Source organism: Neomonachus schauinslandi, chromosome 12, assembly GCF_002201575.2.
Source record: "Neomonachus schauinslandi chromosome 12, ASM220157v2, whole genome shotgun sequence".
Lineage (NCBI taxonomy): Eukaryota > Metazoa > Chordata > Mammalia > Carnivora > Phocidae > Neomonachus > Neomonachus schauinslandi.
Window position 1 is genome coordinate 62,785,054 of NC_058414.1, and position 13,055 is coordinate 62,798,108.

General features: G+C 38.9%; 1 protein-coding gene across 6 annotated transcripts in view; it reads left to right on the forward strand.

The window, feature by feature from the left end:
- The window catches only part of BBS9 (Bardet-Biedl syndrome 9), a 475,024-nt gene extending 469,019 nt beyond the window's left edge, over positions 1–6,005 (forward strand). For 3 of the 6 annotated variants that reach the window (XM_044920167.1, XM_044920168.1, XM_044920169.1), the window contains 2 exons: positions 5,245–5,355; positions 5,567–5,779. In XM_044920167.1, coding sequence (XP_044776102.1) covers positions 5,245–5,355; positions 5,567–5,598 — 143 coding nt within the window. In that variant the 3' untranslated portion in view covers positions 5,599–5,779. Of the gene's footprint in view, positions 1–5,244; positions 5,356–5,566 lie in introns of all 6 variants that reach the window. The other 3 variants (XM_044920166.1, XM_044920170.1, XM_044920165.1) reach the window with 2 other exon arrangements.
- Positions 6,006–13,055: the final 7,050 nt, after the last annotated feature.

Consider the following 13,055-nt stretch of genomic DNA (forward strand, 5'->3'; position numbering starts at 1 on the left):
TCAGAGGAATAGGCAGTGTAGTAAAGTGCCTCAAAAACATCCTCCTAAACATCATTGGTGTAGTCTCCAATTTATAGACTATCTTGTTCCAAATGCTCCTGGGCTGATTATTCACAATTCATGATACATGCTTCATGTTTTTAAATTTTTACCTGCAGGGATTAGCTACCACTTACAACATTGTTCTCTTATGCCAATGCACCCAGAGTCCCAACTCCTGATCGCAGTTTCCCTTAATGAATCTCCTCTTATAAAAGAGCACAGAAGTAGAAGTGGATCCCCATTGTTGTGGCGGGAGCAGGCACTGGGGAACCTGGACATCTTCCCTGGCAGGGAGATGGGGGCTGGTCTGGATACTGTGCAGTGAGGGAGCTGCCCCCCAGCTATTTGAGTAGAACAGAGATCACATAAGTAAGTCGTGAGAAGCCCCTGTTGTTGCCACATTGACTTTACTGGCTATCTGAACTTTAAATAATTAGGAGTTTGCTGAATGGTTATTTCTAAACTCTAATTCTATGTATCATATTAATTAAGGTAGACCATATCTTGTGTCACTGCTGTTAAAATGTGGCCAGAAGACTGGCATCTGCCTGTAGACTTTTTGTGAACCTGAAATTGAGAGTAAGTGTTTAGGAACTTGTAGCAATTGACAGAGTACTTTTATAAAGATTAAGTCTACTACTAATAGATGAGGGCTGGTATATTGTTCATTTCATTTTTCTAGTAATTCCTTTTATTGTTATTACATTTTACAAAAATACTAGTTTAGATAGATTAGAAATTTTAAAAAACTGGTCCTTTTGAGAAGCATGGCTGCCATGGGAAGAGCTGGCTGCAGCTCATACAGACTTGCTGTGTGACCTTTGGCGAATGATGTAATCTCTAGGTTTACATTTAATAAATTGAGACTTTCTAGCAGGCCTGATAGTTAGTCTTACAAAGCTAAGTCAGGGATGCAAAAAAATGTCAAAATTTTAATTTTCTTTATGAGCAAGATGGTGGGAAATTCAGTCTCAGTTATTATTGCCCACCCCACATCCCCTAGCTCCTGTCTCCGTGGGGCTCAGAAAATGAGGGTGCAGTACTGTCAACAGCCTCATTGCCTAAGCCCACAGCAGAGGCTTGGTGGATGAGGGAGTCCTTGCTGAGGTTGGAGCTCCTGATCCCCAGCCCTCCTTGTGCCTGCATCTCCATCCCTTGATGCCTTGCTCCCTTGGGGTGGTCCAACCTGGCTCTCTTTACCCCTCTGAATTACCACTAGAGAAAATCTTTCCCCAGAGATACTTTAATATCTTCAGTGAGCTCAGGCTATGGAAAACTAAGGCTAGAAAAGAGTATTTTCAGGCTACTTTTTTTTTTTTTTTTGATTTGGCCCCAGTACAAATTTCTGAGGCATGGAAGCACAAATGGCCTGGAGAAATTTGGGGGGAAGAGGCACAGGGGAGGGAAAGCTGAAGAAAAAACACAAATTAGTATCAATTTTATAATTGTAAAGTGGGGCCAATAAACCCTTACTGATAGGGTTGTCTGAGGATTGAGTAAGCTAATGCATTGAGAATTCATAGCCAAATGTCCAGCACACACTAGGTCCATAGTACTATGATTTCCAGATCAGGAGGTCCCTGGCTCTCACTTGTTTTTGCCTGTTGGCTCTTATGTGTTGCACACACAATGTGTGTTTGGATGATTTCATCCAGCTGTGGTTTTTCTTCCTTTCTTTCCTTTGATGATACAGGCTCTAAGCCAAGGGTACTTCATCTGGCATCCATGGAACCCAGGCTCCACTTCCACGGATGGGCTTCAGAGGGTCTCTGATAGTCTGGAAGTTTTATATGTTATTTCTATTTACTGTTTACTCTGAAATTTTTAACAAACTAATGTTTTTTTCCTAGCAAAAATCTCATCAGATATACTCATCTATCCTTCTTAGCAGATTCAAATGTAGTAGCTGTGGGGTGAGGACTAAGATTCTGCATTTCTCACAAGCTCCCTGGTGATACCCAGTGCTGTGGGTCCGATGATCTCACTTAAACTAGCAAGGCCAAAGTGGCCTTCTGACTTTAAGGATGTGCCTTTCATTGCCTATTAACTTCACCAAACTTGCCGTTTTCTTTTTTTCCAACATATCTGGTCATCAGAAGCAGCCGCCCTATTCGGGAATGTTTATAATTATAAATATTTCCACTCCACAGCTATTCAATCTGCCAGTCTTGACCTCTACATGCACTTCATTCCAGTTAGCCATGGATGAAAGCTTACATAATTACATAACAGGGTTTTGCCCATCATGTTTGCTCCCACTCATGGAGCCCCCATTTCTTACACATAGGTGGGCAATCTAACCTCAAAATTCTGTGTTGAAGGCCTGCTTTTTAGAACTATTTCCAGTGTCGATAATTTTTGCAATAAAGCAGAGCCTGAGGCAAGGATTAAAATGATGGTTTATTTGACAAACTCAGGGAAGGGAGGATGAGGAAAAAGGTAAGGGAGTCAAGGAAATATGTGATATAATATAAAATGGTTCATCCTTGGTTCTTCTCTCAAAGAGCCATGAAGAGACCCAGCACACAGCACTTTCCTGGAGGTTGGCAAAAGGAAAATAATAATTCAGAGTCCACCTGGGGAGAGGCATTCTCTGCCCAGCTTTTTCCCTTCTTCCATTTTCCATTGGTCATGATGCCAGATCCAAACTGGGAGGTCAGAAACTCTAGGCATGTGTTTGGTCAGTCTGGCTGCATGGAGGCATCCGAAAAAGGGGGTGGGGTGGGATTCCCAGGGCAAATGACTGGTCAGCCCTGCAGTGGGATTTGAGAGATTTTTTTTATCTCTTTGTACTAAGGACAAGGAAAAAAATTTTTGTGCCAAGAAGAAAAGAGGAAATTACATAAGTTGTTCATAGTCTCTAATGACTGACTTGTCCTTTTATGTCCATGTGGTTAAAGAACTAGGAAGTGCTTTTAAGTCTTTATCCTTTGTCTTGCCTCAATATGAGTCAGCTGGAATAAAAAAGGTGGACTCTACTTAATCAGTGGAGATCTGCCTCTCTCCACAAATGTGTGGCAGACACCACTAACTGATCACTGCAGTCTTCCCATTTGTTGGCTGGGTATACTTCTTCCCCACTCCTGAAGTTTCTTTGTGTGTGAAGATAGCTATAGGAGTACAACATTCCTGGCCTCACCCTGCTTCCTCCCTCCCTCTGCCTCAAGGATGTCTTAAACTGATTTGTGAGTGTGCAATGAGAAACCAAGCCATTCTTGGTCCTTTTTTTTTCTTGAGATCAGGTTCTGTTCTGCAAGGAGCACATCACTTATTTCTGTTCTTCCCTGTCATTAGTCTTACAGAAGTACTTCCTCACCCCACATACCCTAGTTTTTATCTCAGTTGGGTGAGGGGCCAGGAGGAGAAGGGTGCTATTTCATGGGCTTTGCCAAGGTCCCAGCACCTCAGTGCCTGCCTTGGCCTCACAATACTCTAAGCAGTGCTCCTGGCCATCACACTCAGTGGATTGCCAGGTGGAATAAAACCTGCTGACACCTGAGTCCTACAGCCTCAGTACCTCTGGCTAATGCTGCAACTGAGGAGCCATAGAGTAAGTGGTCAGATGACATCCGCTTTAGGTGTTGTCAGGCTTGGGTGTGAGTTCGGTTAGGAGCCATGTGACCTTGGCAAGTTACTGCATCTCATTAGATCTGTCTTATCTGTAAGATGAGAATAATAATATCTATTTCATGGTTTCTAGAAACTAAATGAGATAATATGGTCAGGGTTTCTAGCATTTAGAAAGTACTCAATAATGATAGTTATTGTTACCATGATACACAGGCTTTGGAAACAGATTAAAAATAAGGGGCGCCTGAGTGGCTCAGTCGTTAAGTGTCTGCCTTCGGCTCAGGTCATGGTCCCAGGGTCCTGGGATCGAGCCCCGCATCGGGCTCCCTGCTCTGTGGGGAGCCTGCTTCTCCCTCTCCCACTCCCCCTGCTTGTGTTCCCTCTCTTGCTGTGTCTCTCTCTGTCAAATATATAAATAAAATCTTAAAAAAAAATAATTAAGCCTGGTCCTCCTTCTGGATGGGGCCCTTGCCGTTTTTAGATATAGCCAGGCAAGTTTCATTGCACTGTTGGAGAATTCTAACATATCCTCTTGGGAAACCTCTGAGGCTACCTCTAATTCTTATTTTATGAATGTGGAGATGCTTTTCTCTCCAGTTTTCCTGGGCATCAATTTCTTTTTTCAGAGTTGATGCAGAGGGATGAATGGTAAGGTGTATTCTCCTTCAGACTTGGGATCTTGCCACTTGCCTTTCATTTGAGTGATGTGGTTTACAAATCAGTGCTGCAATACCCTGTCTTTCCTCATAAACCCCTTCATGCATACAGCCAAACTTGAGTACAGAGACTTTGGACTCAGTGTGTGAGAAGCCTCATCAAGGAAAAGAAAAAAAAAAAATCACACTACATTAACAAGAAAAATGGCTTTGGAAAAAAAATATGTATAGTATACAGCATGTCAGTACATTTTCAGGAAATGGTAGCAAATTAGTCAAATCAAGTTACAGATACAGTCAAGAAGTTATCACGAGTCTCCCCTACAAGATTTTGGTGAATAAAATCAAATGACTTATACCCAGTATTTTAAAAGTGCAGTGGTGCTGGCTCATCCTCAAGTCACTGTGGGAACTGACTGGGAATTGAAAGCTTCCACAATGCAGCATGTGGCTTTGCTGTTGAATTATGAAGCGTTTGTGTCTGTACTGTGAGGTGCTGGACTCAGGGATAGAATCAAAGTGCAGAGATACACCACCACAGTCACTGTCTCGGGATGCAGGCAGCCTTCCTCTTGGCTCAAGAAAGGTTTCATTCCTGTGTGGTCAGTGTGCTTTTGTTTTTATAGTTTCTGATGCTCTGATATTAGAGAGAATTCCTGCTGGGGTACCCTTATATTACAGATATCACATATGCTATAGGTTTTGTCCTTTCTGACTTCAAAAAGAATAAAGACAACACCATTGCTGCTATTGCTAAGTGATCTCGGTATAATATGTCTTTGGGGCAATAACTCATTCCCAGTATTTTCACCGAAGAGAGACATTTAAAATTATTCTTTTTGGTCTGCTCCTGAAGATTGTTGTCACATCGTTTGTTACCTTTATGATTGGTATGTTCTTAAGCTGTGGTTGCTGTGTGGAGAGGCAGATTTTCCTACACACTGCTTAAAATATTGTATGTATTTTTTCCAACTAGGTGGCTGTACTACCATCCCAGAATCAGACTTAGAGGAAAGATCAATAGAACAAGACTCCGCTGAACTGTTTACCAACCACAAACACCTCATTGTAGAGACGCCCATGCCTGGTAAGAAAATGGGTGGCCTTCACCAATGATACGTCAGGGATAGTGACACTCTGGCCAGTTCTCATCATACCAGAGAGCCTTTTCACAAAGCTGCTTGTTTTCCAACTTCCTCATCCTTCCCCTCATCATTGGTGCAGTTGAATTTGATTATTTGTATATTCCTTTCAATATTGAAACCTTTTTTCTCTCTCTCTCACTCTCTTTTTTCTAGAAGTTTCACCCCTCCAAGGAGTCTCGGAATAGTTCAAGTAGAGTTGTCTGGATGAGGGGAAGATGGCCTTCCCAAGGCTGATCCTGTGTGGACCTCATGCCAAGCACAGATGTAGGGCTGGTCCAGGTGCTTCATCCATCTCACCTGCTTGGAGATGATACTATATAGACATGGGGATTGGGATTTTTTTATTTTGCTAGGAGGACTTGTAATACCATGGGCAGGTCAGTTGAAACTTGTCTTACTGGGAAAAGCTATTGCCGCTTTTTGGTCATCTGTATGCTTATAGCCATCGGATATAGTGAGAGGACATCTTTTGGGGACAGACTTTATAATGCAGAGACCTAGATCCAAAGTAATTTGATACCCCATTTTTTTCACAGAATTCTTATGTAGTAAGTGTATCAAATTTAATAAAGCATCTCATTGTCCAACAAAATCTTGGATTTGATTTATAATTAGAGGGTTTTATAGTTGGTTTCTCTACATTTTTTCTTCAAAGGAAAAGAACTGAAAGGAATTGAAAACTTTGCTACTCCATGGTAACACTCAAATATAATTGTTTTATAAATAAACTACAGAATTTTCATATGATCTATTTACTCTATTCTAAAAAATGGAAGAAGGTAAGTTTTTAGTATTGAACAAAAATGTTAAAATATTTTTAGGGAAGGTAGTATATTAACATCCTCTTTAGATTACCCCATGGTGACACCTTTTAAAAATTCAGGTTGTAAAAGAATTCACACATTAGAATTAAAATGTAAGGTTTTTTATATTCAAGAAATAAAGGAGATTTTGCCAATTTCAAGTTAAAATTACAGTTTCAAGACTGATTTAAATAAATTAAAAATAAGTCTGTGCCAGTTTTGGAATGCCTGTCAGTCAGTATAAAGGGGGATATGGTTCGTGGTTTTTCTATATGTGAAATGTCAAAAAACTGCAGAGGATTTATTATTTCTAGCATTCTTTTTTAGGAGATGCAGCAGAAGATGTAATATTTTTAATTGTCAAGCATGGAAGTGGACAACTTCTAGCCTTTGGACCAGAATCAACCATTAGGTTAATTTCACCCAGCCACTGGGGACCAGTAAAAGATGTCATGGCTCCGCGAATGACTATAGTTGCAAAAAATGCCACACTTCTGATCATCTTTAACAACTTCATTCAAGAAAGGCTATAAAACAAGTATATTACTTCTTAAAAAGGTGTTTCCATGTTATGTCTCTCTCTCTCTCTCTTCCTTTTTTTTTTTTTTCTTTTGGATGTTTGGTTCCTGTGGTTGTTTTTTGTGCTGTGCATATGTCCATGTGCTAATTTCTGTTCTCCTTTCTCTCTTTTTTTTCTTTCTTGAGTCATGCCCTGTTTGTATGTGTCCTTCTGTCTTTCTTTAACTCTTTTTCTCTCTTGTGTTTCTATGTTCATCTGCCTTATCAGTTTTTCTCTTCCTTCACTTATTCCCCCCAATTCTTTCCCTTTATTTCCTATGATGTAAAACCCAAGTATATTGTTTGATTTGTAATGGTTACTTTAAGCAAAGACGAGTGCAGTGATTTCTCTCTCTTTCAAATCCCTCCTCCATTGATTTCCTTTTATTTGTGTCCTCCATGATTGCTCAATTCTGTGAGAGAGTGACTACCAGTGTAAACTCAAAAGGCTTCCTACCTTCAGTTTGGGAATTTAAGATGACTTTTGTTGCTACAATTACATGTCATACTGAGAGTTTTTATGTTAAGATGTATATTTGTAAATGTTTTCCTGGAAATCATTATCAGTATCTTTTTTTTTTTTTAAAGATTTTTTATTTATTTATCTGAGAGAGAGAATGGGAGACAGAGAGCATGAGAGGGGGAGGGTCAGAGGGAGAAGCAGACTCCCCGCTGAGCAGGGAGCCCGATACGGGACTCGATCCCGGGACTCCAGGATCATGACCTGAGCCAAAGGCAGTCGCTTAACCAACTGAGCCACCCAGGCGCCCCTCATTATCAGTATCTTAAGTCTATTGGCACAACTACTTGACCAAATAATTTTTTTTTATTTGAATCACTAGTACAGAATTCTGTATACATACATCATACACATATTTTTAAAAAATATAATTGTATTTGCATTTTACTAGCTGCCAAAAGGAAAGAAGGTACTAATTAGCCTTTTTCAACATTATCAAATATAAAATATAAGTTCTAAAATGATAAAATAATTTGATTCATGATTTAAAAATATCATTTGATAAAAAAATTTCCTAAATTTATGTAATGTCTTTTACCCTTGATTTTAATATGATTTAAAAACATATATAAAGTGTTTCTACTAGCAGCCAAGAATTATGTTATCCTTTGAAGTGACTTTTTAAAGATCAAGACCCAAATAATTGTTAACTGTTCTCATTATTTTGGCACTAGTATTTCAGTCTTTAATAACAATTGTCGGGCGCCTGGGTGGCTCAGTCGGTTAAGCGACTGCCTTCGGCTCAGGTCATGATCCTGGAGTCCCTGGATCGAGTCCCGCATCAGGCTCCCTGCTCAGCAGGGAGTCTGCTTCTCCCTCTGACCCTCCCCCCTCTCATGTGCTCTCTCTCTCTCTCTGTCAAATAATAAATAAAATCTTTAAAAAAAAAAATAACAATTGTCCATTATCTCTTTCGTGTATGCGTGTATGTGTGTGTATACATGGTCTTGAAATCTTAGAGTAACTCAGAAAGCTTTAAGAAGTAAGATGATCCAGGTTTCTGATTAGCCAGATAGTCTCATTATTACCAAATATATCAGAATAGTTACTAATAAAACAGCAAATATTTAGTAAATTCTTACTGTGTGCTAGGTACTGTATATGCACGATTTCATTCACTCCTTACAACATTACTTAGATGTAGATAATGTTATCTCTATTTTGCAAGTAGGAGTACTGAGGCCAAATAACTTACTCAGTGTCCCATAGTTCGTGTGTAGCAGACTGGGATTTTAATCCAGGCTGATTCCAAAAACCCATATACACACCCAAAATGTAGAAATTATTGGTAAGACTACAATAAAATACATTTTAAACCTGAAGGTTTTTAGTCCAGGATAGCTACATTTTTAAAATTTCTAGTATGGTTATTTAAAAAATATACCCATTTATATTTCTCCTTTAGTGAATTACCTGTTCATGTTCTAAATTTTGGGGGGAGGTTGGTGATGGTGGTAATAATCTCCTTACTGAATTTTAATAGCCTTTTGAAAAATCATATTAGTCTTTGGTTGATCTGGTATGATATCGACACTGTTTTCAGTTTTTCACTTGTCTTCTAATTTTGTTTCTCGGCTTGTTTTTAAGGTCGTTTTCTAAAATTTAAGTAGCCAAATCTATTAGCCCCTTTCTTTGTGGTTGCTGCCTTTGGTGTCCAGCCTGGGTGGTCTGATACCCTCTCCTGCCTCTTTTCTGTGCCAGTATGAGGTCCTGTGCAAGCTGTTGTGTTCTGTGCTGCAGCAAGCTTCAGTCATATGGATTTTATAAGCCACAGAGCTGTGTTCTTTTCTGCTCTCATATCTCACAGAGTTTTACATGAAATGCCTCCTAGGTTTTACCCAGCTCCTTCACCCTGGGGAAAATGACTCAAGTAATAGACCCCACAGTTCTCAAAATCCTGCTCCCCTCTGATGCTTGGGCCCTCCTGTGGGCTCTCCTTTAGGATGATTAGCTTTCCCCAAAGATTCTTTAGCAGTCTTATAATTAGCCTTGCCCGCTCCCACGCCAGCCGTTCAGACATGACCAGACATGTTCCCATCCCATGTGAACACAAGTTGGGCTCATGTTGGGTGTGCTGTGCCCACTTAAATCTATATGTACAGAGGCAAGAGATATGGAGTCTGTGCCCCAATCCCCCCATTCTTTAAGCTTTTTGGTTCCCCAGCCTCACAAGGGACTAGCTTGGTGTTTCCATAGGTCAAGTATACCTGGAACCACAGGGGTTCCCTCAAGTTGAGGAACATTAGATTGTGTTATGAATGGCTTTGTTGTAATTACATTAATAAAAAATTATTCTCTGGATTAAAAGTAGCTAAGCAAAGAGACCTCTCTTTTTTTTTAATAGCTGCCTCTGACTAGTCAGTAGTCTGTCACAGTGCACGTGATCCCTATCACATAAAAATGTAGGTGAAGATGGGCAAAAAAATCAAAGTAAAATACGTGTGAGGAGTGTTTAAACTCCTTAAAAAGCATTATATAAATACAGGATTGACAGTGGTCATCTGCCATGGCACCGTGTCCTTCTTGTGAGCCAACCGGTGTTATCCATGGCCTCCTGTTCAGAGATGAAGGGTGTGTCCAAAATGGTCAGAGAGCTGATGAGGGACAGGCTGATGGGAAGAGCCCAAATGGGATTTTCAGCCTTGGTTGGACCTTACTATCTCTAATTTTCTTCCCTTTGCTGATCTGTATTTTCAGAGTATTCTGTAATGAATATGTATTGCTCCTGTAGTAAGAGAAGAGATCCCATCCTTGTGTGTATCAAGAGAGAAAGGTATCACTCAGGATATCAGTGCTAGTGATATACATAATAATCAGTAATATACTCTTGTTACTTAGCTTTTGGTATATTAACAGCATGAGTTTTAGAGAAACTGCTTGGACGTTGTACTCCAAGAATGCTGAAAGGTCCAGAGTAGACGTAGTATCATCAAAATAACATGATTATTATGATCTATAGCCGTAACATGAGCCTAAGATTATATTGAAAATTATAGTTTTTTTCTTTATGTCCTTAACATCTTCTGATGCAAAAAGCAAACATATCAATTAAATATGAAAATATTAGCGAGGTTTCTGAAAGAGCAATACACAAGGCTCAATACACAATTTAGATTGTGTCAGATGCTGTCCTTTTTATAGCCTTTTTGTTTATGCAGTGTTGAATTAGCTGGTGTTATTTTTCTGTTTTTATGGCTGAATCATGGAAGCTATGTGACATCCCATGTGTTAAGGGTTTTGTTGAGTTGGACTTTAAAAGGTATAACTTACAGTGCAGCACAATTGCCAAGACCTAATCAGAGTAAGATGCCTGTTAGAGTGATCACATCCCCCAGTGCTTCATCTGTGCTCCAGAGAGGGGGTTTCTGTTTTGGCTGATGTAGGAAAAACGTTGCAAAACCCCTCATTTTCAGGTTTGCTGTTGTTTCATTTTAATTATATTCAACCCAGACTCCAACCCTTCCTCCGAGGCTCAGTCTGAATAAATTTATCTCCTCACTTGTATACTAAGAGCTGCATTTGAGGCCCTCTTAGAACAGTGGGGACGACTTTGTGGGTCATGCCTTTTAGTCCCATTTTCTGGCTCCTTATTACATTCTCCTCCTTTTTCTCTATTTATTTTGCTCCACTTTTCACTGTATTCTCTTTTGTTGTATTGACAAGTCCTTTAAGCACCTTAAATCATTTCTGTAACAGGTGGGGGTGAATAAATCAATGTTGGCACCTCTCAAGATTTTTCTAGTCACTGTTGCTGGTGGTCATGTTTCCCTCTTGAAAAGTCCTGAACTCCCTGCCTCTCTTAAAACACACTATCCCTCACTCTATTTCAGAAGTCGAATTTTTCTTTCCAGCTGGGATGGATTTGCAAACTTCTTGGACACGACTGTTCTTGGATTCTTTTTACTGATTAGTAAATTTATGCTGTATTAGTAAATCAATCTCTTAAAAGAAGTCAACAAGTCATAGAGAAATGGAGAAATCTGTAATCTTACTTTCCTAATTTATTTTTGCAGATTATGCAGAAGAGGCTAATAAGACTCTCCTACTATATTTACTTAAATTTGGCTTTAAAGAGAGATATGATTCTTAAAAATTCAATACTTCATGACCTTTATTTCCATGAGTACTTAGGTGACAGTGATTTGAACACAGGATTCAGGTTTTTTGAGTATCTGAAATATATACAATTTTGGAGCACCTTTAAAGGAAAACAATAATTCTAATACAACATTAGATCCTAAGGTATATGTTTATTTAGAATAAAAAGAATAAGAACAAGTTACATATTTGTAAAAAGTTGACAATTGACACAAATATCACAAAATCCATAAAAATAATATATTTATCCTCTTAACTGCTTCATATAGCTTTTTAATACTTCTGCATATTTTTGGCCTCATATTCTTTATTTACCTCTTCAATTATCAACAGTTTCATAATTTCATTTTCTATAGAGTGAATTAAAAGATAACTTAATTTTCCTTTGGCATTGTTGACAAAACATCTAAAAAATTATTGATAGTTTATAAAAGTTTTTTCTGTTCTATAACTTATTAGTAATGTGTAAGTTTCAGGATTATTAATATACTTAGGAAAACCTTTGTCAAGCTTCTTTCATACCTACAATGTAAGATTTCAGGGCATTTCAGGTTTTATTGTTCAGTGATAAATTTTAAATAGCCACTGAATTGAGAGCTGTCCTTAACCAGTCTGTCATCAGCATCCTCACTGAAGGGGTCCTCACCTTCATCAGTACCAGAATTTTATGTCAGAGCAGCCACATACTAAATATTTCTCCATTGTCTTCATATGATTCACTCTTCTTCATTAAGTAGGTTGTTAAGCAGTTCAGGCATCTATTTATTCTATTTAAAATTTATCATCTCATCTTAATGAATTAATCTTGGAATTATTTGAAAATTTTTTGTTATAGTTTTCTTGTTTATAGCAGAATAATTTGTATTGATTTTATATAGGAGCTGTATGACAAAAAAATGTTATTGGATGAGGGGTCTGTAATTCTAGATTCTGAATTATCAAATATGCCTGACAGGCAAGAACTTCCACTTTCACTCAGTGTCCCTGAAACAGGAATCTAGTTACACTTTCATTTTTTTTATTATGTTATGTTAATCACCATACATTACATCATTAGATTTTGATGTAGTGTTCCATGATTCATTGTTTACGTATAACACTCAGTGCTCCATGCAGTATGTGCCCTCCTTGATACCCATCACCGGGCTAACCCATCCCCCCACCCCCTCCCCTCTAGAACCCTCAGTTTGTTTCTCAGAGTCCATAGCCTCTCATGGTTCATCTCTCCCTCCAATTCCCCCCCTTCATTTTTCCTTTCCTACTATCTTCTTCTTCTTTTTTTTTTTTTTAAGCATATAAGGTATTATTTGTTTCAGAGGTACAGGTCTGTGACACTTTTAGATGTCTGGTGTTCAGAACTTCAGATTCTGTATGTTTCAAACCATGATTTATCTCCACCAGACTTACCCTTCTGGTGCCATTTCTCATTTAGCACTGCAGCCTTTTGCTCTGCACCTTTCCTCTCATGACAGTAAGGAGGAGCAATGGGTGGTAGTGGAGTTCCTAGAATCCATCCCTCCAACAGAACAGCTAGCAATAATTTAACCATATTCAAAGTTGACTGAAAGCCACATAACTGTATCTCATTTGCCCAAGTTGAATGTCTCCCCAACTCAGTTCCCCTTAGCCAGATCCCCAAGTCCACAATTGCTCCAGTGCCCAA